General features: G+C 43.6%; 1 protein-coding gene across 2 annotated transcripts; it reads left to right on the top strand.

The window, feature by feature from the left end:
• Window positions 1-529: 529 nt before the first annotated feature.
• On the top strand, window positions 530-25,886 carry CAT (catalase). 2 transcript variants are annotated; one of them, XM_059709713.1, is made up of 13 exons: window positions 530-677; window positions 8,586-8,757; window positions 9,868-9,978; window positions 11,149-11,279; window positions 11,746-11,850; window positions 12,417-12,542; window positions 15,488-15,679; window positions 16,898-17,050; window positions 19,181-19,319; window positions 22,642-22,775; window positions 23,879-23,986; window positions 24,786-24,869; window positions 25,197-25,886. In XM_059709713.1, exons 1-13 carry the CDS (start codon window positions 612-614, stop codon window positions 25,260-25,262), a joined length of 1,587 nt encoding a protein of 528 aa, XP_059565696.1. In that variant the 5' UTR covers window positions 530-611; the 3' UTR covers window positions 25,263-25,886. The 2 variants fall into 2 exon arrangements, with proteins under 2 accessions (XP_059565696.1, XP_059565697.1); XM_059709714.1 differs by lacking the exons at window positions 23,879-23,986; window positions 24,786-24,869; window positions 25,197-25,886 and adding an exon at window positions 23,350-23,810.

Here is a 25,886-nt window from a genome sequence, read left to right as displayed (position 1 = left end):
AAACTAAGATTACTGGAGGAGCCCAATTGCAGAATCAGTGTCGACATTTATTCTAAATTCCCATCAATCCTTCAGTTGCAGATAATACTAACATTAGGGTATGTATGTCAAAACCTCATTTTGCATGGGGGAATTTACCCCAGGATTTCTTAAACGCTGAGAGCCTACTGACAGAGTTCAAAGCTCCACCCAGCAGGGCCTCCCCAAAACTGGCAGGCCACCAGCAGCCGCGTCCCAGGGCGGCCTGCAGGATGCTGATAACCAGAGGTCACCCAGGTCCGGGTAGCGGGGGTCCGCCCAGGGCTCACTAATCCGGGGGTTTGGCGGCCGCAGGGGTGTGGCTCCCCTGTTTTTCATAGCTCCCCAGCCTGACCCAATCCTGGGGTCGCGCCAGGCTCTAGAAGCCCCAACTCCTCACGCCGCTGCTCCCGCCTCTATTTGGCCGCCTGGCCAATCAGGAGGAGGCTCTCCCGAGGGGGCGGGACGAGGGGCGGAGCTGATTGGCCGAATCTGAAGTCTCGTACTTCAGCTCCGGGCAGTAGCCGCGTTGGCTGCAGAAGGTGGCGTGAGCCGAGGCCTCCTGCAACGTTCTGCAACCCAAGCCTGTCGCCATGGGGGACTCCCGGGACCCAGCCAGCGACCAGATGAAGCATTGGCAGGGGCAGCGGAACGCGCAGGTACACCCCTTGCCCTCCGAAAGCGGGGCGTCCGCGAGTAACGGCCCCGAATTCCCGAGCGCGGCGATGTGCCGGGGCGGAACCCCTGATCGCGGCCTGGGGTTGGGGCTGGGGCCGGGGCCGGGGTCCGGGCCGGCGCCGGCGCCGCTTTTCCGTCCGGACCGAGTTGCGTTCGCGGGGAGGAGGGGAGAGGGTTCCCGCGGGCCTGCAGGGCTGGCTGGCTGGCTCTGGGGTTTGCACTTTTGCCAGGCAGGACAGAGGTCGCAGCTTCAGGGAGAAGTGGAGGCGCGTGGAGGGAGAGGCCGAGAGCTGCAGCTGCAAGGAAGGAAGTGGGGGTGGGGGTGGCGGGAGCGGGGCCGGGCTCTGTTCTGACCTTGCTCGCACAGTTATACAGGCTTTCGTGTTTGCGGGCTGCCGTGGGCTCAGGGACAGTGTTCTGTGCTCCCGCTGACCCCAGCACCCATGACAGCGACGGATACGTAGTGCCGCACAGCATTTGAAGGACTAAAGGAAGGAATTTTACCTCCGTGATTTCATTTGCATCGGGAAAACATCGAGCCCAGCATTTGAGAGGTGGAAGCGACCTTAGGGATTAATTCATGCGTGTTTTCACACGTGTTCTTTGAGAGCCTGCATGTGCCAGGCAGTGTGCTAGGAGGAGGCGTACAAATACCAGTGAAGCCAGAACTCTGACGTGGTGAAGCTCAAAGTCTCATCTGGGAGATAAGATAGACAATCAGACGATTATTTATTCCATTGTGGGGAGGACTCTTATAAAGATAGTTATATAGGTATCTATCTGTAAGGTGTAAAGGGAGAGGCCGACTTTGCCTGACAGGCTTCCCAAAGCAGGTGACATCTGAGTCAGACCTTCAAAGAAGAGTAGGATTTCACCCGGTGGTGGTGGGTCAGGCATTCCTGGCCGGTACCCAGAGGCTTAAGGGGCATCTTTGAGGAGGTTGGATTACATGAGAGCACATCTGCTCTGAGTCTCCTTCTATCAACTGGGCCCAGAGAGTCTAAGGGACTTGCCCAGGTCCGGTGGTGGCTGGTGCATAGCAGAGAGAGGACTAGAGTTGAGCTTTCCTTGCTCTTGCCTAGGGCTCTTTTTCAAAACTGGGCTACTAGTCCTGAAATGGGGTGTTCATGCTGAGTGCTCATGGATGGCCTTATCGTTACTTCCCAGTTTGCGAGAAGGCTGCCGTTCTCCTCTAAGGGCCTGCATAATCTCTCTTCTCATCCTGGCCTTTATTGTATGCCAGTAGCTAGTTCAGTTTTTTTAAAAATTTATCTCGATTGTTGGAAGTATTACAAATATCTCCCCCCCCAGTTGACCCCCTCCACTCCGCACCTGTCTCCCCCCCCCCCTGCCTTCACCACACTATTGTCTGTGCCCATGGGTTATGCATATATACATAAAAGTTCTTTACTTAATCTCTCCTCACCTACCCAACCAGTCTCCCTTTCCCTCTGTGATTCATCAGTCTGTTCCATGCTTCTATATCTCCAGATCTATTTTGTTAATCAGTTTATTTTGTTCATTAGGTTCCACATCTGAGTGAGGTCATGTGAGTTTTTTATGAGCTTTTCATCATAGCGAACCCGAGAGACTTGGAGTCTTACTCATCAAGCACGTGCTCCTAGTTGTGGCAGAGTCAAACCCACATCTCGGCTCTTGGAGACAGGACTCTCCCCATACCCAGTGGTTGCTACATCTTGGTTCACACAGAAGTTTGCATGAACACTCGGTGAATTGCAAAAGATACGGGCAATGTAATGAGTTTTACATAGAACAAAATTCACTCCTTTTGAAAGGATCCCCTTTATCCTGAGACTAGCTTGCCTCTGTCTTCATTGTTTGGGAGAATCATGAACTGTTTGTTAAATCATTGAGACGCTGCTGATGAGTTACCCTACATGGTTTGCCCAGGTCAGACACAGCTGGCCCACAAAGCATATCTGTACTTGGGGGACTCACGGTTGGAATGCTGCTGTCTCCTCTGCCCGTGGCATTTAAATACACTGTGTAATTGTCCTGATTGGAATGTCTTCGTACTCCTCCTTTTCGCTGCTCTGAGTGAAAACAGCTTATTTTTTTGAAATGGCCTTCGCCCTTTACCCCCCAAGAGGAATTTTGCATATGTCATAAAGCCTGTATAATTTTCCAGTGTTTTAGTATAAAAAAGTTTCTAACATTCAGAAAAGTTGAAAGAATTGTGCAGTGTATCTCCCTACCCTCTGGATTCTACACTGAACATATATGTTTTATTTCATGTGTTCTCTCTGTCCATCCCTCCATATATTCATTCTCTTACTTTTGGGGGGTGCATTTCAGAGTAAGTTGTAGATATCAGTAGACTTGACCCCATGAACACCAAGCATACACATGAACAGAGTTCAATGTTAATGTTTTTAAGGTAAATACTTATACACAGAGAAATACACAAATATTAAGTGGATCATTCTATGATATATACACCTGTGAATCCTATTCCTTTATCAAGATATAGAAGATTGCCCTAACCGGTTTGGCTCAGCGGATAGAGCGTTGGCCTGTAGACTGAAGGGTCCCAGGTTCGATTCCGGTCAAGGGGATGTACCTGGGTTGCAGGCACATCCCCAGTAGGGGGCGTGCAAGAGGCAGCTGAATCGATGTTTCTCTCTCATCGATGTTTCTAACTCTGTATCTCTCTCCCTCTTCCTTCCTCTCTGTAAAAAATCAATAAAATATATTTTTAAAAAAAGATATAGAAGATTATCACCGCCCTGGAAAGTTCCCTCATGCTGTTTCCCAGGCATTTCCTTCAATCCCTCTGCAGGCAACTACTGTTGATTTTCTTTTTTAACTTTCGATTTTTGTACTTTCTGTTAATGCTTCATTCAGCAAAAGTGTTTTAAGACTGTGTTAGCTGGTTTGGCTCAGTGGATAGAGTGTTGGCCTGTGGACTGAAGGGTCCCAGGTTCGATTCCGGTCAAGGACACATGCCTGGGTTGCAGGCTGGATCCTCAGTGAGGGGGTGGGAAGGAGGCAGCTGATCAATGATTCTCTCTCATCATTGATGTTTCGGTCTCTCTCTCCCTCTCCCTTCCTCTCTGAAATCAATAAAAATATTTTTTTAAAAAAGTGTTTTAAGACTAAAAAAATGTTTTCAGATTCATTCATATTATTGCATATATCAAACTTTATTATTATTATTTTTTATTGTTGAGTAGTATTCTGTTGAATAATGTACCATTTGTTTATCCTGGAGCTGGATACCTGGGGTATTTTCAGTGTTTGGCTATTATGAATAAAATTGCTATGAAAAATCTTATACAAGTCTTTTTGTGCACATATACTTTCATTTCTCTTAGGAAATACGTTGGCGTAGAGTTGCTGGGTCATAGAGTATGTGAATCTTTTAAAATATGTCTTTATTGATTTCAGAGAGGGGAAGAGAGAGAGAATAATCATTGAGAGAGAACTATTGATCAGCTGCCACTAGCACAACCCCTAGTGGGGATCGAGTCCTGACTGGGAATCGAACCATGACCTCCTGGTTCACTAATTGACACTCAACAATAATGAGCCACACCGGCCAGGCCAGTCTTTTCATTTTAGCTATTCTGGTGGGTGTGAAGTGGTATCCGATTGCAGTTTTATTTGCATTGTTCTGATGACTAGTGGTGCTGAGAAAAAGTAAACACAGAAACAAGAATTTGGAATTTGTTATTACCGTAACTTCTTTTTCCCCAAGTGGTTGTACCCTTTTATGCTTCCATCATCAGCGTGAGAGTTCTAGTTGCTCCACTTAATATTTGTGTATTTCTCTGTGTATTCTGTCGGCTTTTCATGTCCATCTTTTTCTCTCTCACATGATGAGCCAGAGTGGTTTGAGGTTGAGGAGGGGAGTGAGTACCTGCAGTCATTGAGGGCTTCAGGCTGAAGGAGGTCACCCCTTTGTGGACACATGACCTTTAAGATTGCCCTGGGCATCGCTGTCTAGCTACAGAGGGTCAAGAGCATGGAGGAGTGTGTGTGAGAGGTTTAGGGGCCAAGCTAGAAGCGGTGCAGGTCACTTCTCATATTCCATTGGCCTGAACTCTGTCACATGGCCACATCTAGCCATGAGGGAGGCTGGGAAACGTAGTCTACCTCTGTGTCCAGGTAGTTTACCCTACTGCATTATCCAAACCATACAAAACATGTTTGGTGAAAATCTATCCAGCCATTTTCTTGTGATGTGATGAAAGGCTGGATAGATTTTCATAATGTGTCTGCCCCTCTCTCTCTCTCTCTTTCTCTCTCTCTCTCTTTCCCTCCCTCCCTCCCTCCCTCTCTCTCTCTTCCTCTTTAAGGAAGGACATGATCTCTTTTTAAAGATTATGTCCTCTTTACTTCCTGACATGAAAATATTCTTTCTGTTAGAAAATTATGACAGTAATGGATTTTTAAAATCTCTCCTTGCTTGGCCCACGCTTTTGCTCACATGGGCAGCGTTGTATCCGCATCCTCCTCCTCACTCCCCAGGCTGTTTTTACTTTTACTGGACTGTGCAAGCTTTACGTGTCGGAACTCCTGTCGGAGGGCACCATGCTGCCTTCTCCTCCTCCTTCAGGACCGAGGCGCAGAATGCCAAGCTGGGTGGATCCTCTGTTGGAAGCAGAGTGTCAGCAAATGTGAAAGCAATTTATTGGGCGTCTTTCCTTGTGGTCAGATTTTGTTGCTGTTAAGTGAACTGGGAGTTTTGTAAACTTGAATAAGTGAGCATCGAATCAGATATGTTCCTAGGTACGACTTGGACCGTCTTAAACATCTTTATTTCTCGTTCTCTCGGAATACATTGAGGGGAGGGAGGTGATGCTGCAGGGGTTCCCAGTCTCTTTGGTTGGAACTTAACCGGGAACTTGGTTGCTCACTGCTTAGAATGCCATGGGCTGGCTCTTCCGCTGGGGTACTTCGGCTTCATTAGTGGCCTCTGCTCCCTTAAAAATTGGAGGCTTTGCATGTCTCAGGCCTTACCTTTTCAACCAGTTAACTGCCATGCGTCCAAAATGGAAACCATCCCACTTGCGTTTACAGCGGCTTAAAGGGTACAAAGGGTTAAGAAGTCTCCTTTTTTTTTTTTTTTTTTTTTTTTACCTGGGAGAGAGGTTGGGTCTTAGCTCATCCTTTCCTGTCAGTGAGTCATAAGACTGTGCCTGCAGGGTCTATGTATTTTTTTTTTTTTTGAGTAATTGCATTGATGTGATGCTGCCAATATTTGGGATGGAGAAAGGGTAACTGATAATTTAATTCACTGTGCACATGTACTTTCACTTCTCTTGGGAACTACCTAGGAATGGAATTGCTGGGTCATAGTGTGGGGGAGAGAGAGGGAGAGGGAGAGAGAGAGAGGCAGGCAGACACATTATGAGTAATGGAATAAACATTTCTAAGCTTCTATTTCTGTTTGTCGAAATCTAGAACACTTCATATTTTTTCTCCAGGTAAGAAAAGAGAGGCTGATTACAAAAAATAAAATGAGCAATTCTGTGTTTTTTTTCCCCACTTTATGTTTTGTTCTGTATTTTCTTTCTGAGTATTATGACCACTGTAGTTTCTATTACAAAAAGTAAAGGAATATTTTACATTTGTGGATCAATTATCCTTCATTTCTTGATCCTCTTTTTCTTTCTTCCTCTTATTCCCTACTTTTTTTTTTAAAGGACCCTGCCAGTTCTCAGTGCTCCCAGACGTATTTAAGAAAGACAGTTTCAAGACAGAGAAAACCTCGTTTGCAATAGCTATTATTCCGTGCATTTTAACGATTTCATTTTCCAGAGTGTTATCCTAAATGCTTGCTGGTTATTGAAAACCACTAGCGATGTTGTGATCATTTCGTGTTGGCAACTCACCAAGAACAGAGGAAAAAAGTTCCCCTGGTGATTCCACTGATAGCTGGGGCTGAAAATTAAGGTTTAGGTTTAAAGTAAAGGTTAAATTGCACAAGTTCACTCCTTTTTCGGATTCATTTTTCTACTTTAAGTTTTAAATGGGCGTGTACAGTGTCACATGTATTAGCACATGTGTATCTGCAAAAGAGAGTGGTGTGATTGGCGGTAACTGTGGACCCTTAAACTGTTGTCCAGTTCGGAGGATTTGCTGCTGGATGTGTAGGGAGAGAGCCTGACTGGATGCCTGCACGTCTGTCATGGCTGTCGGGTCAGTTTCTCACAGCCAGTGAAGTGGTAGCATACATGTGCTTACACGTGTGCGGCCTGCATTTTGCAGACATTGAGCTCTTTTAATCCATGTATTAACTCTGGGAGGTAGTCATTTTTTTGTTCATTCTGCAGATGAAAAGTTGCAAATCAGAAATAATAAGTAAGTAGCTAGTAGCTGCTCATCTGGTAACTGGCAGGGCTGGAAGTTGGGCCCAGGCTCTGTGGGGGTGGGGCACAGGATTTCTCCATGGTGCCGAGTTGGCCTCTTCCCATTTCACTGTGAGCAGAACGCTAGCAGCTAAGGGGATTGTATCAGTGTGTGTGAGGGTCTTCTTTATTAATTTTTCAAATTCCAAGATCTCTCTCTTTTTAAAAAATATGTTTTTATTGATTTCAGGGAGGAAGGGAGAGGGAGAGAGAGAGAGAGAGAAACATCAATGGTGAGAGAGAATCATTGTTCGGCTGCCTTCTGCATGCCCCCTAGTGGGGATCGAGCCCTCAACCCAGACATGTGCCCTAACCAGGAATCCAACTGTGACCTCCTGGTTCCTAGGTCTACACTCAACCACCGAGCCACGCCAGCTGGGCCCAAGATCACTTTTATTCAGTGCATTTTCCCAAAGAGCTCACGGTACTTTTATGGTTTAAGTGACTCCCCTCCCATCTTCCCTTCTAGAGCAGAGGCAGGTATTAACTATATTTTAAGTTCAGGACGGATGCGCACTAAGTTATATTCTCCGCTCCAGGTGGTGGAAATTCTGAGCTTAGTGCTTTTTTGGGTAAGTGAGGTCGGTACCGTTAACTTTCCTCAGTAGACGCTTTTTGAGTTGTTCTCCCGGACAGAGGTGGTGTAGCTTTGTTTCACCCACACATCTCCCCTGCCTTCCTGTGGGGGGGCCATGGAGAGGCGGTTGTTGGAGTCAGAGATGGAGTGTGTGACGATGGAACAAGGGTCATGTGGGGCTTAGAAAAACGCTGCTCCCACCCTAGAGAAGGGACAGCTTCGGATGTCGCTGGAATTGGAGAATTGAGTGGATTAAAACATGCTTGATTACGGTAAAATAACCTATTGTACTTCAGGGACATTTGACGTCTTTAGAAAATTTCTACTATTATCCATCTTACCAGTAACAGTTTGTTTTCAGTGACAATGAAAGCTGTTGACCTTTTCTACTTGGGGAATGGGAAAGAAGTGTTGCGGATAGCTGGGATACACACTGCTTGAGGGAGATGGGCAGGATGGCCCACTGTGACATCCGTAGTGTAATAAAGCATGTGTGAGTGCCGAGTACCGCGCTCACTGCCATGGCTTCTCAGAGGCCACCTTCTCGTTCTTCGTTTGGACACTTGGTGTTAAGCACATATGATCCCTTCTTTGGGGATCCTTAGCTGGGGGTGGAGCCTGATGACTGGATTTGCAACAGGAGCTGAGCAGGTTCGCAGGTTATTTATCTTCCTGTTCTTCAGAGCAGACTTCTTAGCAGATTGGGGTTGAGATTTCTCAAGGACTTCTGAGACCTGATTATAAATTCCAGGCAATGGCCTGACTTGTGTTTTAGTACTTTGGACACAAGCAATGTAAAGAGTTTGGGTAGAAAGTATGAACATTGCAAAATGATGTACCTATGGCAGTGCAAAGGACCGTCTTTTAAAATTATTATTATCATCACTTTTTATTTTGTACTGACTCGCCTGCACTCTTTTCCTTTCATGTTTGCTTAGAAACCTGATGTCCTCACCACCGGGGCCGGTATTCCAATAGGGGACAAACTTAATATTATGACAGCAGGGCCCCAGGGGCCCCTCCTGGTTCAGGATGTGGTTTTCACCGATGAAATGGCTCACTTTGACCGGGAGAGGATTCCTGAGAGAGTCGTGCATGCTAAAGGAGCAGGTGAGAGCTGTGTCCACTTTTGTTGTCAAAGGATTGTTTCAGAACACCGGGGTTAAAAATGATTTCTCATTTCATACAAGTGCCAAATCTCCATCCCTGGGAGAAAGGAAAAGGTGTCCATCAAAATAGGAATTAGTAGTTACGTGATGCTCATTTCCCTGGATGGAACATTATGTATAAAATACTTTATTTCATTGAAAACAAAAGTAATCTCCCTTTTCTGCCATTACGCAGTTTAGTGAAGAAATACAAATATGATATACAGACATGGACATAGCATAACTAGGTTTAGATGTTGCACTAACTGAATAAACAATGGCACAGACTGTGCAGAATTGAGGATAGTTGGGTTAGGATGGTGGGTTTGTGGTGATTTTTCCTTTTTGTTCAAAATATCTGTAAAACGTTTACCTTGCTTTTAACTACAGAAACAAAAGATGGAGGTGGTATTGAAAAGAAAGCTAAAAACTCAATAGGAAAAAGGAAGCTTGATAGAAAGGAAGAAACAGACTTTCTCTTAGCTGCTTACTTGGACTCCCTGATTTCTTTATTTCCTCTTCTTCCATCTTCTCTAGTTTTTCGTTTGTTTTTTTGGCCTGGCTTTTCCATGGTGACTTGGGTGTGTTGTGTGGTTTGTTGTTTGGCTCTGTGGTGTCCTTTCTAAGTGTTTATTCTTGCTTTCCCTGCGTTTTCTTCTCCTCTCCTGTTCTTTTCTCTTCTAGGCCCTCCCTGTACTTCAAGGCCCTCTCAGGCCCTGTGTCCTTGGGGCCACCTTGATCAGTTCCTGCCAGCCCCACCCCTGTCTCCCTGCTCTTGGCTCCAGCTGTACAGCCCTCAGTTTAGCACTGTAATAGGGCTTTGACTTTTACTCCTGTCACTTTGTGTTTGGACACCTCCCCTTGCCCTAGCATCAGGGATGCCATATTGGTAGGTGATACAGGAGTTTGCACTCTACAAATGCTTGTTGGTTTAAATTGATTTCATATTGGAAGCGCCCAGAAGGCCAGTTTCAAGACTAATGCATCAGTTTCTCTGGTCACCCGGATGCCTGTTGAGGGCCTGATAGTCTGAATGACAGTCTCATGAGAATGTCTGTGTCTTTCTCGTTAGGGGCCTTTGGCTACTTTGAGGTCACGCATGACATTACCAAATACTCCAAGGCGAAGGTGTTCGAGCATATTGGAAAGAGGACTCCCCTTGCAGTTCGATTCTCCACTGTTGGTAAGTCAGCCTGTTTGCGGGACTTGTATTCCCGCACCTTATTTGGGGCATTTGTAACGTAATTTCAAGAAAACCTTGTTAAGAAGACAGAAAACAGGCACTTCTTCAAATTATTGCCATGTGTTACAGTAGAAAAAATATCTTGCAACATGTAGGAAGTTACTTATATATCTCTTTGTTGAGGTCTAAGGAAATCACACTTGATCCAGGAGGTCACGGTTTGATTCCCACGGTCATGGGTCAGTCCATGCAATGCTGTGCCATTTGGAAAGAACTTTGCCACAAGTGGTTGCCTCAGATGGAAGCATGGAGTTGGTGCTCCAGTAACCACGATGACAGCTGCCCTTTTTTGAGAATCAACTCCACGCCACCCATGCTTTACGGACATTAGCTGTAATCTAATGTGTAGTTTTACTTTGCAGAGAGGGATTATTTCTGTTGCAGAGAGGTTAAGTGATTTTTCTCATGTCACGGAGCTAGTGAGAATTAGATCTGCCAGGCTACATCTTAACACACCACAATGCTGTGATTCTGTTCAATCTGTTTAGCACTTTTAAAATTCTTTGGAATGCAAATCTAAATGAAATAAAAAATAAGAACCTATATGTCAGCTCATTTTCTTAATATGAAACTCGTAATTCTGCTAACTTGTGCTCTCTTTGCTCACCACCTTATCTTCATAATTATTCTCTCCCCTTATTTTAATTTAAATTTTAATTTCCTGTTCGAACAAAGGTTTCTCATTATGTCGAATGAATAATCTTTTCAGCTGTTATTACATACACAGGCAGACCTCCGGATATTGTGCTTTCGGTTCCAGACCATCCCAATAAAGCAGTTACCACAATAAAGCCAGTCATAGTCTTTTTGCTGGTGGAGGGTCTTGCCTTCCATTTGTAAAAATCGAAACATCGGTGCTATAAAGTGCAATAAAGCGAAAGCACAATAAAACGGGGTATGCCTGTCTTGCTCTCCATTAACTCTTTTGTTTAATTTGTAGACCAGCTTAGCTGGTGGGTGGTGGAAATAATAACCTAGGCACTTCCACACCTAATTTACGTCTAGGAAATGGATTGGAAAGGCTAGGTATCAGCGTTTCTTTATGACTCCAGGCTTCTTGGGGGCAAAGTGCCCTGCTTCTGCTTCATTTCCCCCATTTGAATCTTCTAGCTGGAGAATCGGGCTCAGCCGACACCGTTCGTGACCCTCGTGGGTTTGCAGTGAAATTTTACACCGAGGATGGTAATTGGGATCTTGTTGGGAACAACACCCCCATTTTCTTCATCAGGGATGCCATATTGGTAGGTGATAGTGTATTTTGCACTCTACAAATGCTCGTTGGTTTAAATTGATTTCAAATCCTCCGTATAGATTGGCATTTGAGGGGCAGTCCTGGGAAAGACAGGAAGAAGAGAATTCGGTCGGAGGGATTGCCTTCTAAGACACATCTTTCTGTAGTTAATGTCTTCTTATAAGATCAAATTATGACAGTTACCATTGGGCTTGGATTTGGCATTTTAGTCTTCACTGACTTAATGGGAATAGTCCAATTTTCCTTGCAGAGCATGGAAGATTAATAAACACATGCCCTTTGCCCTAGAAACAGGAGGAGGGTAAATTTCATGTTAGGGTTTAGCAGTTTAAAATTCTAGGATGATGTTCGGAATTATAATCCATAAACCTAGCAACAGGCATTGTATAATATTGGATACCATAATCCCTGTAAGCGTAATTTGTTTTTTATTCTCTCTCTCTTTTTCCATTTAGTTCCCGTCCTTCATCCACAGCCAAAAGAGAAACCCTCAAACGCACCTGAAGGACCCGGACATGGTCTGGGACTTCTGGAGCCTGCGTCCTGAGTCTCTGCATCAGGTGGGAACACTGCTTGTCCCTTAGGTCACAATATGGCACCTGGGAGGGAACTGGGATCATGCCTCAGAGTGTGTTTCTCCAGTTTTGACTGTTTCATTGGAATTGGTTTCTGACTTTCTTTTTGGAAGGCTTACTCAGATTTCTTGACCTTGAATAATTTTATAATGACCGATCTTATTAATCTTGCCCTGATCATAGACCTTAAGTGATGCTAGAAACATTATTTATTGATATTTAGTAATATTAAGGATTAAAATCTCTAGTATGAAGTATTAGGGAAATGAGGGGAAAGTAGTGCTAAACAAATTTACTATTAAAATAAATTTTGAATAGCAAGTTAGGCTAGTTTTCAGGTTTATTTTAGTTTTTCTTTGTCGAGGTTAATGATTTATCTATCGTTCTGCTTTAAAAGTCTTGTTTTTTAAAAAAATAAATGATGGTAATGGTAACCCTTCTTGTGGGTACTTGGTTAGTATGTTTCACGCTAGGGACTTTCTGGACATGTAGGAGTGTCTTAGAAACCTAGGATGTTTTAATTTAAATGGAAACATATTTTTGTTCCTTAGGTCTCCTTCTTGTTCAGTGACCGGGGGATTCCAGATGGACACAGGCACATGAATGGATATGGGTCGCATACTTTCAAGCTGGTTAATGCGAATGGAGAGGCAATTTATTGCAAATTCCATTATAAGGTACATGCTTTCCTTTGGGGCAAGGGATAAAAGGCTCCCACCACCCACGTCTCCTTAATTCTGCGGGTTAGGCAGAGAGGCAAAAGATCAAGGCCTCTCCAACCTTCCTCTTACTTCCACCCCCAAGGAGGAGAAGTACTTATCTATTTGATTAGTACCCTGAATCTTCTGTTTTCTGCCACCTGTTCACCTGCTTAGTCAGAAGAACTGTGTGTAGTCTCCTTTTCATGTGGCTAGACGGTAAGACGACACAGCTGCTGTCCATTGTCAAGCTTGCTTCTCCTTCTGGACCCTGGGCTTTCTGCCATACATATTTGGGAAAATGTTTTTTGTGTGCTGGCTTTCTGGTATGGGCAGGTGCACATTGAAATTCTTTTCTCCCTGGAGAGGGAAGATCTAAGGTTTTTATTTGGGGTCAAAAGTAATAAGATATTACAGGCCTCCCAACTAGGCCAATGGAGATTTCTATCTGGTTGAGCCTAGTTCTCTAGAGTTCTTTGTTGGAGTTTTAGAGTCAAGCCTTCGCAAACAGTAAAGTATCATGCTTTGCCTTTCCTAGCCCTGAGTCATTGTTCTGAACATAGATATATATTGGGGTCCAGGAGGGGACTACGGCAGAAGTGGGGCATTCTGTCGGCAATACCTAGCTCACCGTTACTTTCCAAATCTGATGCTATCTTTCCAAATACATTTCTCCTAACATTTTAATTCATCCATCTATGTATTTAGCATTTATTGAGGGTATATGGCGAACGAGGAATATAAGTAAAATCAATTACAAACGTCAGAAAACAAAAATTCTATTTTTTAAATTTACTTTCGTACGATCAGTTACCTTTGGGGAGGTTTTTGAGAACCTTTTAATTAACAGAAATGTTTTAAAGGGCTCTTCTTAATCTTGCCATTTGTTAGAATAAGCAGTATCCCATGAGAAATCTAGAAGGTTATTAGAAAACCTCTGGTTGTTTAAGAATTTGTTTCCAAAACTCCTGCTAAAATAAGAAGAGACAGAAGTGGACTCATGACAGATGGCGTCTCCCTGTTAATGACCTCACAAAGACCTGCTTCCTTCTGTCCTGTCTTAATATTTACTAGAACAACTTACTAGTATGTAGGTATATCAAACAGAAAAACCGTCACTCCTCTTTATACTTATGACTCGGGTCTATAATCTTTGGCAAGGAATACGTTGGTTTGTGACTGGCTTGAACATGGCCCATGGGCTTGTCATTGCCAAAAGAAGTGTTAGAGTAGGTCTAAATCCGTGGTCAGCAAACCACGGTTCGCAAGCCACATGCGGTTCTTTGGCCCCTTGTGTGTGGCTCTTCCACAAAATACCACGTGCGGGCACGCACGTACAGTGTGATTGAAACTTCATGGCCCATGCGCAGAAGTTGGTATTTTGTGGAAGAGCCGGTAGTTTGTGGAAGAGCCATACTCAAGGGGCCAAAGAGTCGCATGTGGCTCGTGAGCCGCAGTGTGCCGACCACTGGACTAAATGATTGTATATGGGACGGCTGGCATGGTTGGTGGCTTTGCAGTTAGACCAGTCCGAACTCAGATCTTCCTTCTTCTAGATAACTGTGACTTGGGCATGTTATTAAAAGTTCTCTGAGCTCCAGTTTTGCGTCTATAAAATTGGGATAATAATACCTGCTGTCCATGGTCCTGGAGAGATGGGCTTGCTTACGGGTCTGTTCAGCAGAGGATCTGAGGTTGCCTGAGATCTACAGAGATTCATGTCTCGATGATTCTGACCTAAGAGAACTCATTTCTAAGCCCAACAGATTTAATTAAAATCAGGAAGGTGTTGCAATATTATTGCACAATTTAATGTGTTAGCTCTCTGGATGATCTGCCGATGCGAACCTCCGTTTTTTAAGTCCTGGCTTTATTTCTAATAGTAGGAAGGGTTCAAATCTTGCCTCTGGCTAGAGAGTTGGGATTTCTGTGGTCGTAATGGGTTAGTCTTTCAGAGTTGATTTTTGCTAAGGAAGTCTTTCCATGGAGCTTGGTGTGATGGAGATCTTTAGATTAAGATACAGGTGGAAAATTCATTAAAGATCAGTATGGTATGAGATAATAGGAGCACTTGTGCAAGTGACTTAACTTCTTTGGATCTTGTTTGGAAAGTCAGAATACTAATTTTATCCACTCATAGTCAGAGAACTGCTTCAGAGTGGCTGTACTGAATGAAGTTCTTTCAGCTCTGTGAACTATGATTCTATAATTTCTTTAAAAAAAAGAAGAGTATGGGGGTGGAGGAATACTAGCTGAGTACAATCTCGTAATTGACTTGAGCTATTAAAACAAAATTTAAAAATTTCTTCATGCAAAAAGAAAATTTTTTAATTTTCTTATTTGTTCATTTAAAAAATACATTTTGATTTTTTCTGACTTGAAAAGTAGCATGAGTATAAAAATTCAAATAGCAACCACTCTGGAAAACCGTTTTGAAGTTCCTCAAGAAATTAAATGTAGAATTACCATATGACCCAGCAACTCCATTTTGAGATATTTACTAAAAAAAATCCACTGAATTGAACACTTTAAAATGATAAATTTTATGCCAAATGTTTTTATGGGGCTTGTCTGAAGACATTAATACAGCACTCTTTATATGGGGAGAAAATTAAAAATAAACTGTATGTCAACAATTTAAAAAATTTAAATAGTATGGAATGATAAAGGGAAGGATATGACTAATTTTAATATGAATTGCAGAGATGGAGTCCCTAGACATTTAAAAGAATCAGATTAATTAAGTAGAATTTCTTGTTGAAAAATTCATATTTGTGTCAGATTTGAACAGTGGGATTACAGTTAGAAGGGAAGGCCAGTCTCTGAGTAGTGTTACTCAGAATCCTACAGTGAATTCCTGACTGACTAGAGTTCGCTAACTGTGCCAGTAAGTGTCAGTTTGAACGTTTTCTTTCGTTCTGTAGACCGACCAGGGCATCAAAAACCTTTCGGTTGAAGAGGCAGCAAGACTCTCCCACGAAGATCCTGACTATGGCCTCCGGGATCTCTTCAATGCCATCGCCACAGGCAACTACCCCTCCTGGACTTTTTACATCCAGGTGATGACCTTCAGCCAGGCAGAAAGTTGTCCATTTAATCCGTTCGATGTTACCAAGGTAAGTCAGTTAACAACTAAGCGGTTTTCTTCTTTAAGTCTCTTTGTACCGAATCTTAACAAATTTCTAGGCAAACACTCATCATGGCAGGGAAGTCTTTCCCAGCCTGTGAATGAGTGCTCACCAGCATCTTGCTTCTAGTTCCCGATTGTAAGCTCTTGAATTCGCCTAGGTCAGGGGTGGGCAACCTTTTTGTGAGTGCGTGCCAAAACCAGCAAAATCTCTGACTCAAAATTCTTCTGTGTGCCAACCCTAATTTTTTGAGAACATGTTACACCTACTTGATATCTCTTAAGGTGTATGTATGTGAAGAACCTTGACGAAATAATAAAATTCATTCGAGCGACAAAAACACAGTATATGGTGATGAAAAATACATTTATTTTTAATGTATACATGTACACTGATAGTCTGACAGAAAACTTTATGACTCCGTTTGATATTATCAGTGGGACTTTTGCTGCTGTATCACTGATGACAGAGATTTTACATCAGGTTTATATTTCGTGACCTTCAGAGATATGCACGAGCTACTACTTTCATCCGTCAGGCTACTCCTATTATGAGACTTAACAAAATTCATCCCTGAGAACAAAGATTCACAATTGTAAATGGAAGATTATAAGAGAGGGTTTCGCATGCCAGCAAAAGTTACTGGCGTGCCATGTTTGGCACGCGTGCCAGTGGTTGCCCACCCCTGGCCTAGGTGGCTTGATATATTGTTGTTGTTTTTTTATTCTCACCCGAGGATATGTGTTTATTGATGTTTAGAAAGAGAGGAGGAGGAAGAGAGAAACATCAATGTGAGAGAGAAACATCGATTGGTTGCTTCCCATAGGTGCCCCAACCAGGGATCGAACCCGCAAGCTAGGTATGTGCCCTGACTTGTAATTAGACCCACAACCTTTTGGTTTATGGGGTGATGCTCCAACTAATTAGCCACCTGGCCAGGGCTTGATATATTGCTATTAGCAGGGAGCAAGTTTTGAAAAGCTGATGTAGTTTTGCCCAGGGAAAGTGTCAATATTTACTGTTCACTGTTGTGAAAGATTTAATCAATGCACTTATCTTAAGTTCTTATCATCTTATTGGATTAAACATTATTATTTTTACTTATCATCATTGGCTTCATTCTATTTGAAAGCTGGCATTTTTTGTGGGTGCTTTAATTTGCTTCAGTTGGTTGTCTGGTAATTGTGAATATCACATTATTTTTAGGTTTGGCCTCACAAGGACTACCCTCTTATCCCCGTTGGTAAAATGGTCTTAAATCGGAACCCAGTCAATTACTTTGCTGAGGTTGAGCAGCTGGCCTTCGACCCGAGCAACATGCCGCCTGGCATTGAGCCCAGCCCTGACAAGATGCTTCAGGTAAACCTGTGGGTTGGGAGGTACTGAGGCAGGAGTACCTGCAGGTATACGCATGCGCATGGGTACACACACACACACACACACACACACACACACTCACACACTCAAACACACCTGCCGGGGTCCAACCCCAGCAGGTCCAAGGGTTCCCAAAGGCGTAGACGGAGTCGGCGAAGAAGGAAGGACACGGAGACAGTGTTCAGTTGATCAGCAGCCTAGCCAGGATCTCCAGCCAGGATCTCCAGCCAAGTTCTGGTCTGGATCTCCAGAGAGGTTCTGTTCAGAATCTCCAGCGAAGTTCTGGTTAGGATCTCCAGCCAGGTTCTGTGTCCATGTTTTTCAACCAGGTTCTGTCTAGTTTCTCCAGCCAAGGTCCATGTTCTCTTGCTAGGTTCTCCAGCCAGGTTCTCCAGGTTCTCCAGCCAGGTTCTGTAGCCATATTCCCTCGCTAGGTTCTCCAGCTAGGTTCTGTCCAGGTTCTCCAGCCAGGTTCAGTCACCAGGTTCTAGTCAGGTTCTCTTGCCATGTTCTATCCAGGTTCTGTAGCCAGGTTCTGTCTCTAGGTTCTGTGGCCAGTTTCTGTCCAGGATCTTTTGCCATGTTCTCTCACTAGGTTCTGTGTCTCTTGGTTCTGTCTTCTAAGTTCTGTCTCTCGCTGTCTTGTTACATCTGTATTTATACCAGTTGATTCCAATACTATCAATCTCTATTACAAAGGTTAGGGCGTTTCTTATCTCCATTCCAGGGAGTAAAGATTATGTAGCTTAAGCATGATTGTTCGTAGTTAAAGTGATTAATTACCCGCCTGGCACTTAGTTGAGGGGTTTTATTCCCTCCCTAACTTCAGGGGAAAATTCCTACCTGGGGAAGCAACCTTTCTCAGAGAGGTGACCTTGGTTAAAACACAGCACCAAGAAGGTGAGCAAACATATTAAGAACAGTATGCCATATATGCCAGGTCCCGGCTCCCGGCACACCCCCTGTAATTTGGTGTGATCTTTTGTATGAAGAATTAACTAGAACATCACTTAAACTTTAACCTGGGTCCTTAGCTTTTGTGGGACTGACTGGAACATTCTGAGATGGACATTACAGTATAAACTACATTTTATGGTAAAGTCCCTCAGTGTGATAACACTGACATTTAGTCCCTTAATCTTCAAGAAGTTATGTTAGAAAATGCCACAGGTATTTGTAGGGTATAGAAAGCACTTGCTGTTCAGTCTGTAACTGAAAGTAGGGAGTATTTTTTAGTTGATTATAACACCTTGGTCACATTGATTTTATTCATTTCCTCTTCAATGGTGATGCTTGAAGAGACCCAGACATGGCTTTTCCATCTGTAAAAAGACCCGGACATGGTTTTTCAAACTAAATTTATTGTTGTCAGTGGTGAAAGGCAGTGGGTTAATTTAACCATTCGTCTTGGTAACGAACCTAGGCATTCGGTCCTTTTTCTTCACTCTCCATATCGGAGAGTGTACAAAGAGTGAAAACTCCCCTGTGGACTAGACATCATAGGAGAATAATTGGCTTAACAGTTACTGAGTAAACCAGTCCTTTTGGATTTTGGACTGTGATCATGAAACGGAAGTGAAAGCTTGCACCCGGGTCAGACTGCAGTGACTGATGGCTGCTGCTGGACGCGTGTGGTTCCAGTTCAGGTGTCACTCTTTTTTTAAAAAAAAAAATATATGTTTATTGATTTCAGAGAAGAAGGGAGAGGGAGAGAGAGAAACATCAGTTATGAGAGAGAATCATTGATCGGTTGCCTCCTGCATGTCCCCTACTGGGGATTGAACCCGCAACCCAGTCATATGCCCTGACTGGGAATTGAACCTTGACCTCCTAGTTCATAGGTTAATGCTCAACCACTGAGCCACACAGGCTGAGCAGGCACCACTCTTTGGAGGCACGCTAAGAGTTAGTTCCCTGTTGTATTGAATAATAACTTTTTTCACTTTGACATTGAGAACATCTGAGACTTTTATAGAAAATACGTTTTTCAATAGTTTTAGTTATATTATTAACTAATGTACATTGAATACCTACCAATGTGTACAGTTGATTTTGTAGGATTTTGCTTCTTTTCGTTACTGCTCACAGTGTCCGTTTCATTTATGACTTCAGGGCCGCCTTTTTTCCTACCCTGACACTCACCGCCATCGCCTGGGACCCAACTACCTTCAGATCCCTGTGAACTGTCCCTACCGTGCTCGAGTGGCCAACTACCAGCGTGATGGCCCCATGTGCGTGGTCGACAACCAGGGTAGGCCTAAGACTCTCGGCTCCCTGGGAGGGTGGGGGCACTGCTGAGCAGAGGGTGGGACAGTGGTTTCCAGTCTGGCCCCGCGGGACCTCCGGCTCTGGGAAGGGGCTCACAGGGCACTCCTGCCAACCACATAATTTTTGCCCAGCAGCAAAGGTCTAAACTGTCTGAGGACTCTCCATACTGTTTGTATGTTTTATTGAGAATTCCACCTCTGGCTTTCCTTGCTATCCATCCTGTGGTGAGAGGCAGGGAGGAAGAACTTGCACAGTGACTGTCACATAGAGTCGCATCTAACATAGGGGTTAGGTGTTAAAGACTCTTCAGAAGTGGACAATTCCTTACATTACCCTGGCTTTCATTTCTCTGAACTTCTGCTGTGCTGTGGAGGAGAAGTCTAGCTAGAATTTGGAGAGGGTAGAGGAAGCTAGAAAATAGGGGATGCAGAGAAAAATCAAAGGGTTCTCCCCCACTGTTTTTTATCAAGTGAATATAGTTGAATTCATGTAAATCAACTGGTGAGATGAGACTCTGCTGCATTTTGGTTTTTGGAGCTCATTTGTCACATTTATGCTTTTTTTTTTTTTAAGTTACACTTTTGGGTGCCATGTACAAATAGCATCTATTTCTAATTATTGTTCTAATTAGAGAATGCTTAGTGAATGTTTTTTCCTTTTAATGTTCCACAGTTTAGTAGAGATCGTAGTTTCCTTTTCTATTTTTCTGTTTAGGACGTGTGTTTTAGTAATAGGCTGCTTACATTGATCTTTTCAGAAATTTTACTATTCAGTTATATCTATAGCCCTAGGTGTCTATATTCAAACAAAGTTAATTTTTTCTAAGATAAGGATTTTACATGTACCCTAAAGGAAATTTGGAAACTGTAAGATAAAATGGAGAAGAAAAACCCACTTGTGGTCCCAACCCCCACAAGCCACAACTGTTCCATTTTGTTACATTTCTTGCCAGTCTTTTATGAACTTTTTTATATATTTACGATTGTTTTGCATATATAATTTTGGGCCTTGCACTTGTTACTATTATCACTAAGCCTTTTCCATTATTTAACAAGTTTATATGCTCACTAACTGATTACATTGGGGGGTTACCCTGTTTCTGCTCTCTGAGGTTTATAGAGGTATGGAGTGTGTTATCGCCCAAAGTAATTGATACTTCTTGTGTCTGTCTTGTGCATCTTTTTTCTAAAGTGATTTTTTATTGATACTTCTTGTGTCTGTCTTGTGCATCTTTTTTCTAAAGTGATTTTTTATTTCATTCGTATCCCTTGGCCCTTTGTTATTGAGACTGGCTGTTACTGAGAATTGTTCACTTGTGAAGAGTCAGAGAAGTTCATGCATGTTTTGGAACTTCATTAGTAAGTAATAGCTTCTTTCTCTCTCTCTCTCTCACCTGAGGATATTTTCCCATTGATTTTTAGGGAGAGTGGAGGAGAGAGGGAAAGACAGAGAGAGACATCAGTGTGAGAGAAACACATCGACTGGTTGCCTCCTGCACAAGCCCCAACAAGGGCCTGGGCCAGGGAGGAGCCTGCAACCTAGGTACGTGCCTTTGACCGGAATCGAACCTGGGACCCTCTGGTCCGCAGGCTGACGCTCTATCCACTGAGCCAGACCAGCTAGGGCAGTAATTGCTTCCTGTTTACCATTCTAGTCGTATACATGTGAAAAACTGTGTGTGTATTCGATACAACCTTTGCCTCCTTGTTTTAAAAGTGTAACATTTGGGCTGTGCTCTTAAAGCTCAGTGAAAGTGCTTAATTGTTCCCAGGAGTCAATGACTTGAAGACAACTCCCACGTTGAGTAAAGGCCAGAGCTTATTTGGAAATAGAACTTAAACATTACTCAATTGGGCACATTTTGAAGAACTAGCACTTAATGCAGAAAACCACTGCAGTGGCTGGTTATTGGGGCACTTTGCTTTCCATGGAGATGTGGTTGGCCTGCAATGCATTTCTGGAGCTAATGACTGGGCTCCATAATCATGTGCTGTCCTCCCTCCTTCTGCATGCACTTGATCGATGTGAAAGGAGGCACCTCTTAATTATCCGCTCTGGGCAGTCAATGTATTCTGGCAATGTGCTGGGTAAAATCCCAGCCCCAGACTGGTTTGCTCAAGCCACTTTAGCATGTTTCTAGGCCCCTCCTGTAGGCAGTTGTGTGCGCAGATAATTCAGGCGTCTACTAATATCGGCTAAAGCAGAGAGGAGTTAGAAAAATAAATATGCCAAAATGGGGGGGGCTTCATTTTTTTCCCCAGAAGTCATAAAATTTTTTGATTATATTTTTCACTTCTTTTCCTATAAGTCCAGATAAATGACGCTGATATACTAGGAATATATCAAAGTTTTAAAAATTCCTATTTTATTTATCTTTGGAGAGAAGTCAGAGTGAAGTAGAATTGAATAAAGTCATAATAATACAGGAGAGATACCCTGAGGATCCAAAAGCCTTAACGAAAAGCAAAGCAGAGCTGTGTCATGGGAGTATAGTGTGTGCTGGAATGGAGGAGGCAAACGACCCAGAGTTCTAATCCTGACCTACCACTAATTACTGCGTGGCTTTGCAGCGGTTAAGATCTCAGGGCTCAGTCATTGAAAGAGTGGAGCTGGAACTTGGAGTTGCTCCCAAGAATTCTGTGACTCAGTGTTGGAATCGAACCTGAGCCCGCATGAAATCCTAAAGTTTGGAACGTGTCCTTGAGTCTCATTTTCTATTGGGGGGTGGTGTCAAATCAAACCTGAAGAAATGTATTTGTACTGACAAGCATCAGATTTCACAGATCTGATCATTGACGTGTTCAAGGGGAATTTGAGATCTCTTCATTAAGACCTAGAGCAGTAGTTCTCAACCTTCCAAATGCCACGACCCTTTAATACAGTTCCTCATGTTGTGGTGACCCCCAATTTCACTGTTACAAATTGAACATAATTAAAGCATCGTGATTAATCACAAAAACAATATGTAATTATATAAGTGTTTTCCGGTGGTCTTAGGCGACCCCTGTGAAAGGGTCATTCGACCCCCAAAGGGGTCGCGACCCACAGGTTGAGAACCACTGACCTAGAGTGAGGCAGCCCATGCGAACGTTTGGAAGATGGCAGTATTCTCTAAGAATCTGAGTATTGCCTGTGGGCAAATATGGTACATTAAAAATAACATGTGCATGACAAGTAGATGTATGTGTGTGTATGTGTGTATACATACACTGTACATGTAATTGAATGTATTTCATATTGCATTGTATGCAGACTCCCTTCATTTTTTCTCCCCCTTAGTGAATCTGTGTGGCTTGCCTTTAAAGGTGGTGCTCCCAACTACTACCCCAACAGCTTCAGTGCCCCAGAACATCAGCCGAGGTTGGCCCTGGAGAGCAGCACCCGCGTCTCCGGGGAGGTGCGGCGCTGCAACACTGCCAACGATGATAACGTCTCTCAGGTAGTGCCTTCTTTGTCTGCTAGGGGAGTCTGCCAGTTCCCCCTCTCAAAGTGTCTAACAGGTCTCCTGTCGAATGCAGGGAAGTCATCTCTAATCATACACCAGTCCCTTTACTGGGCGGAGTGGGAGAGTTGTGTTACTCTGCTCTCTCGGTACGAGGGATGCCTCATTTCAGTTCTCCCAAATGTTACCTAAGGTACAGTGGGGGCCATTGGGGAAGAAGTGAGTCCATGGAAATCTAAGAAATGGGCAAGTTAAGCTTGAGGGTAGCAAATCTCAGAATCCGGGCAGGGCTGGCAGATTTAAGGGACTAGAGCTGGATTCAAAATAGCTCTGGGAGCCTCAGTAGCGGGAGTGGAGGTGTGGGGCGTCCCGTTCACATGACTCTCTTACTCTTCCTTCATCTGTTTTTGCTTTCGAAGCTTTTCTCCTCGTTGCCTCATAGCTTCTGTTGTGACATGGCTGCGGTTTTGCCACCACCGTGCTTGATTTCAGAAATGAGCAGAGGCTATTAGAACTCATGGCTGGTACTTAGCTCCTGTTTTCAATTTTAATCTATTGCTATTCATTTTAGCGGCAAACCCAATAATCTAAGGAAAATATCACTTAACATCTATCTTCTCCAAGAAATCTTGACTTTTGAATAACTAAGGATATAAATGAATTAGTTTCTTTTTTCCCTCTGGTTCTGGGTGAATTGAACAAAGGTTGTGCTAACTGGATATTTGATGATCATTTGCACAGTCTGGACTTCTCAGTATGAAGAGTGCGGTGGGATTTTTAACTGTAGGCTATGCCTTATACTTTATAAACGATTTATTAGCAGTGACTACAAAAGACATTATTGAATAGCAGTTATGAGCTATTATCAACAACCGAATTCCTCCTAGTTTGCTTAAAATAAAACAAAACAAAAAGTGAAGAACTCAACACAAATGACAGTTTTAACTGTAATTTAAGATTATTCTTAACTTCTAAAAACTTCCATTCTTCCGCAAATGAAAAGTCTCACTTTTTCACCTAAAAGTGGCATCCTGGGTGAGATTTGCGTGGGATAACGCGATGATTCCACTGCGCCCACCCTGTGTATGTTCGTTGGGCAGGTGCGGACGTTCTATACGAGTGTACTGAACGAGGAGCAGAGGAAACGGCTGTGTGAGAACATCGCGGGCCACCTGAAGGACGCCCAGCTGTTCATCCAGAGGAAAGCGGTGAGTGAGACCTTGGCAGCTGAAGGGCGGCCTCTGCTGGCTGGAGAAGAGAGTGCAGCTGCGAGAGAACCCGTAAAAGGAACAGTGTCCTTTCTATTTACTTGAGCCAGCGGACTTAAGAAAATGGGAACTAAGCCCCACTCAGCCTCTGATTACTTTCTCTCCAGTGGATATGGCATATCTCCTGCGGAGAGCCAGACAATTGCCCCGTGAGGTAGCTGGGGCAGGTTGGATCTTATCTTCCTGACGATAATGACTAGGGCACAGTGTGTAAGGAGCGAACTCTTCGAGTTCTTCTCACATGTGCCGAAGCTGTAAGGCTTCCTGTGGATTTATGATGCCCCATTTCATCCTGCTGCCTGCTGGGGCCCAGCCCAGCAGGGAATTCCTGCTTGAAGTGTGTGGAATTGCCCAGCATGTGGCCATGACTTTGTATATTTTAAATTCAGGCAGCGTCTGGGCCCGTTTCTGAATACAAATCTCTGTAACTTGCGTTCTCTGAGGTCAGCTCTCTGCACGCAGTCAGCGCAGCTTGCCTCCTGTGCGTTTTCTCACAGGCGTGTGTGAGGGAGGTGCATTATCTGACTCACCTTGTGGGTGGTGGGCACGCGCAGAAGAATGGCCTGTCTCAGGTTGTGCAGTGCCTGTCAGCGTTGGCACTGGACCCCAGCCTTATTCTGTGTTGTTGACCACTGTGTGGTTCCACTTCCCGAGGAAGTATTCCTTCTCCCCGGAGTGAACACCACGAACCAGACACTGTCCTGGGAGGGACTAAGGTAATGTCTCCATTTATTTTCAGGTCAAGAACTTCAGCGATGTCCATCCTGACTATGGCGCCCGCATCCAGGCTCTGTTGGACAAGTACAACGCCGAGAAGCCTAAGGTGAGCCCAGAGCGGGCCGGCTGAGGCAGAGCGTGTGTGCCCCGGGCTAGACGAGGCATCGTGTAGTTTCCTTCTAGGATGGCTCTCCGCAGGCACAGCTATTAGATTTCTTAAAGCAGCTGTTCAGAAACTCACTTGAGATCTAAAGAACTCACCTGCAAAACATGTACTCTTTATTTTAGCTCTGGACAATATAAGGCAGTTTAAGGTGAATGAGTTCTGAATTGTTGTTATTTTTATTTGAGCACAAATGAAAGCTCAGATAAATACCAGGTTGCTGCTGCCCAGCAAGCTAATTAATCTGCTGCTCTTCTTCTTTTAAAACAGAACGCGATTCACACCTTTATGCAGCACGGGTCTCACCTGGCTGCAAGGGAGAAAGCGAACCTGTGAAGGTCGGGGCCCTGGTCTGGAGCCGAGTTGCTCTCCGCCTGTGAAGCAAAACATGGAATTCACACCCATAATCCACTCACCACTCACCGCTGGATAGATTCTGCTGTGCTAGATGTGCAAACGCAAGTCTTTCAGATGATAATCTCGTTCCCATAGCAAATAATGTAATAATGGCTTTTAATGAAAATGAAGGGGATGATGAAGATTAGGGCTTAAGAATCATTGAAAAAACAACATGTGTTTGCTTTTGACAATTGGTTGGGTTCTTGAAATGATCACAATGAAAGTTTCTAGCAGAAATACAACTAACTTTGGTAAGAAAAAAACATCTTGGTGAAATTAGTATGTTTACATATCATCTCATGGCCTATTTAAAAATATGGTTGTTATATATATGAAGAAAAGATAAAGATAAGCCGCTCAGAATTTTTAATTTTTCTGAGTTCCTTATAGGAAAAACACATTTTTAACGCCTTAGTGTCTTAATGCTTATTTCTGCTTGGAACTGATCAGATTTATAAAAACGACAACTTGGAATTACATTTATGCTAATACTGCATTGATTTTACGACAGACCGATTTATAATTATTACATTTTTACAATAAAATAATCTGTTCATAAGA

The sequence above is a fragment of the Myotis daubentonii genome, chromosome 9 (assembly GCF_963259705.1).
Source record: "Myotis daubentonii chromosome 9, mMyoDau2.1, whole genome shotgun sequence".
NCBI classification, from domain to species: domain Eukaryota; kingdom Metazoa; phylum Chordata; class Mammalia; order Chiroptera; family Vespertilionidae; genus Myotis; species Myotis daubentonii.
Note: the sequence above shows the minus strand (reverse complement) of the source record. Positions and strands in the feature narration are given on the sequence as shown.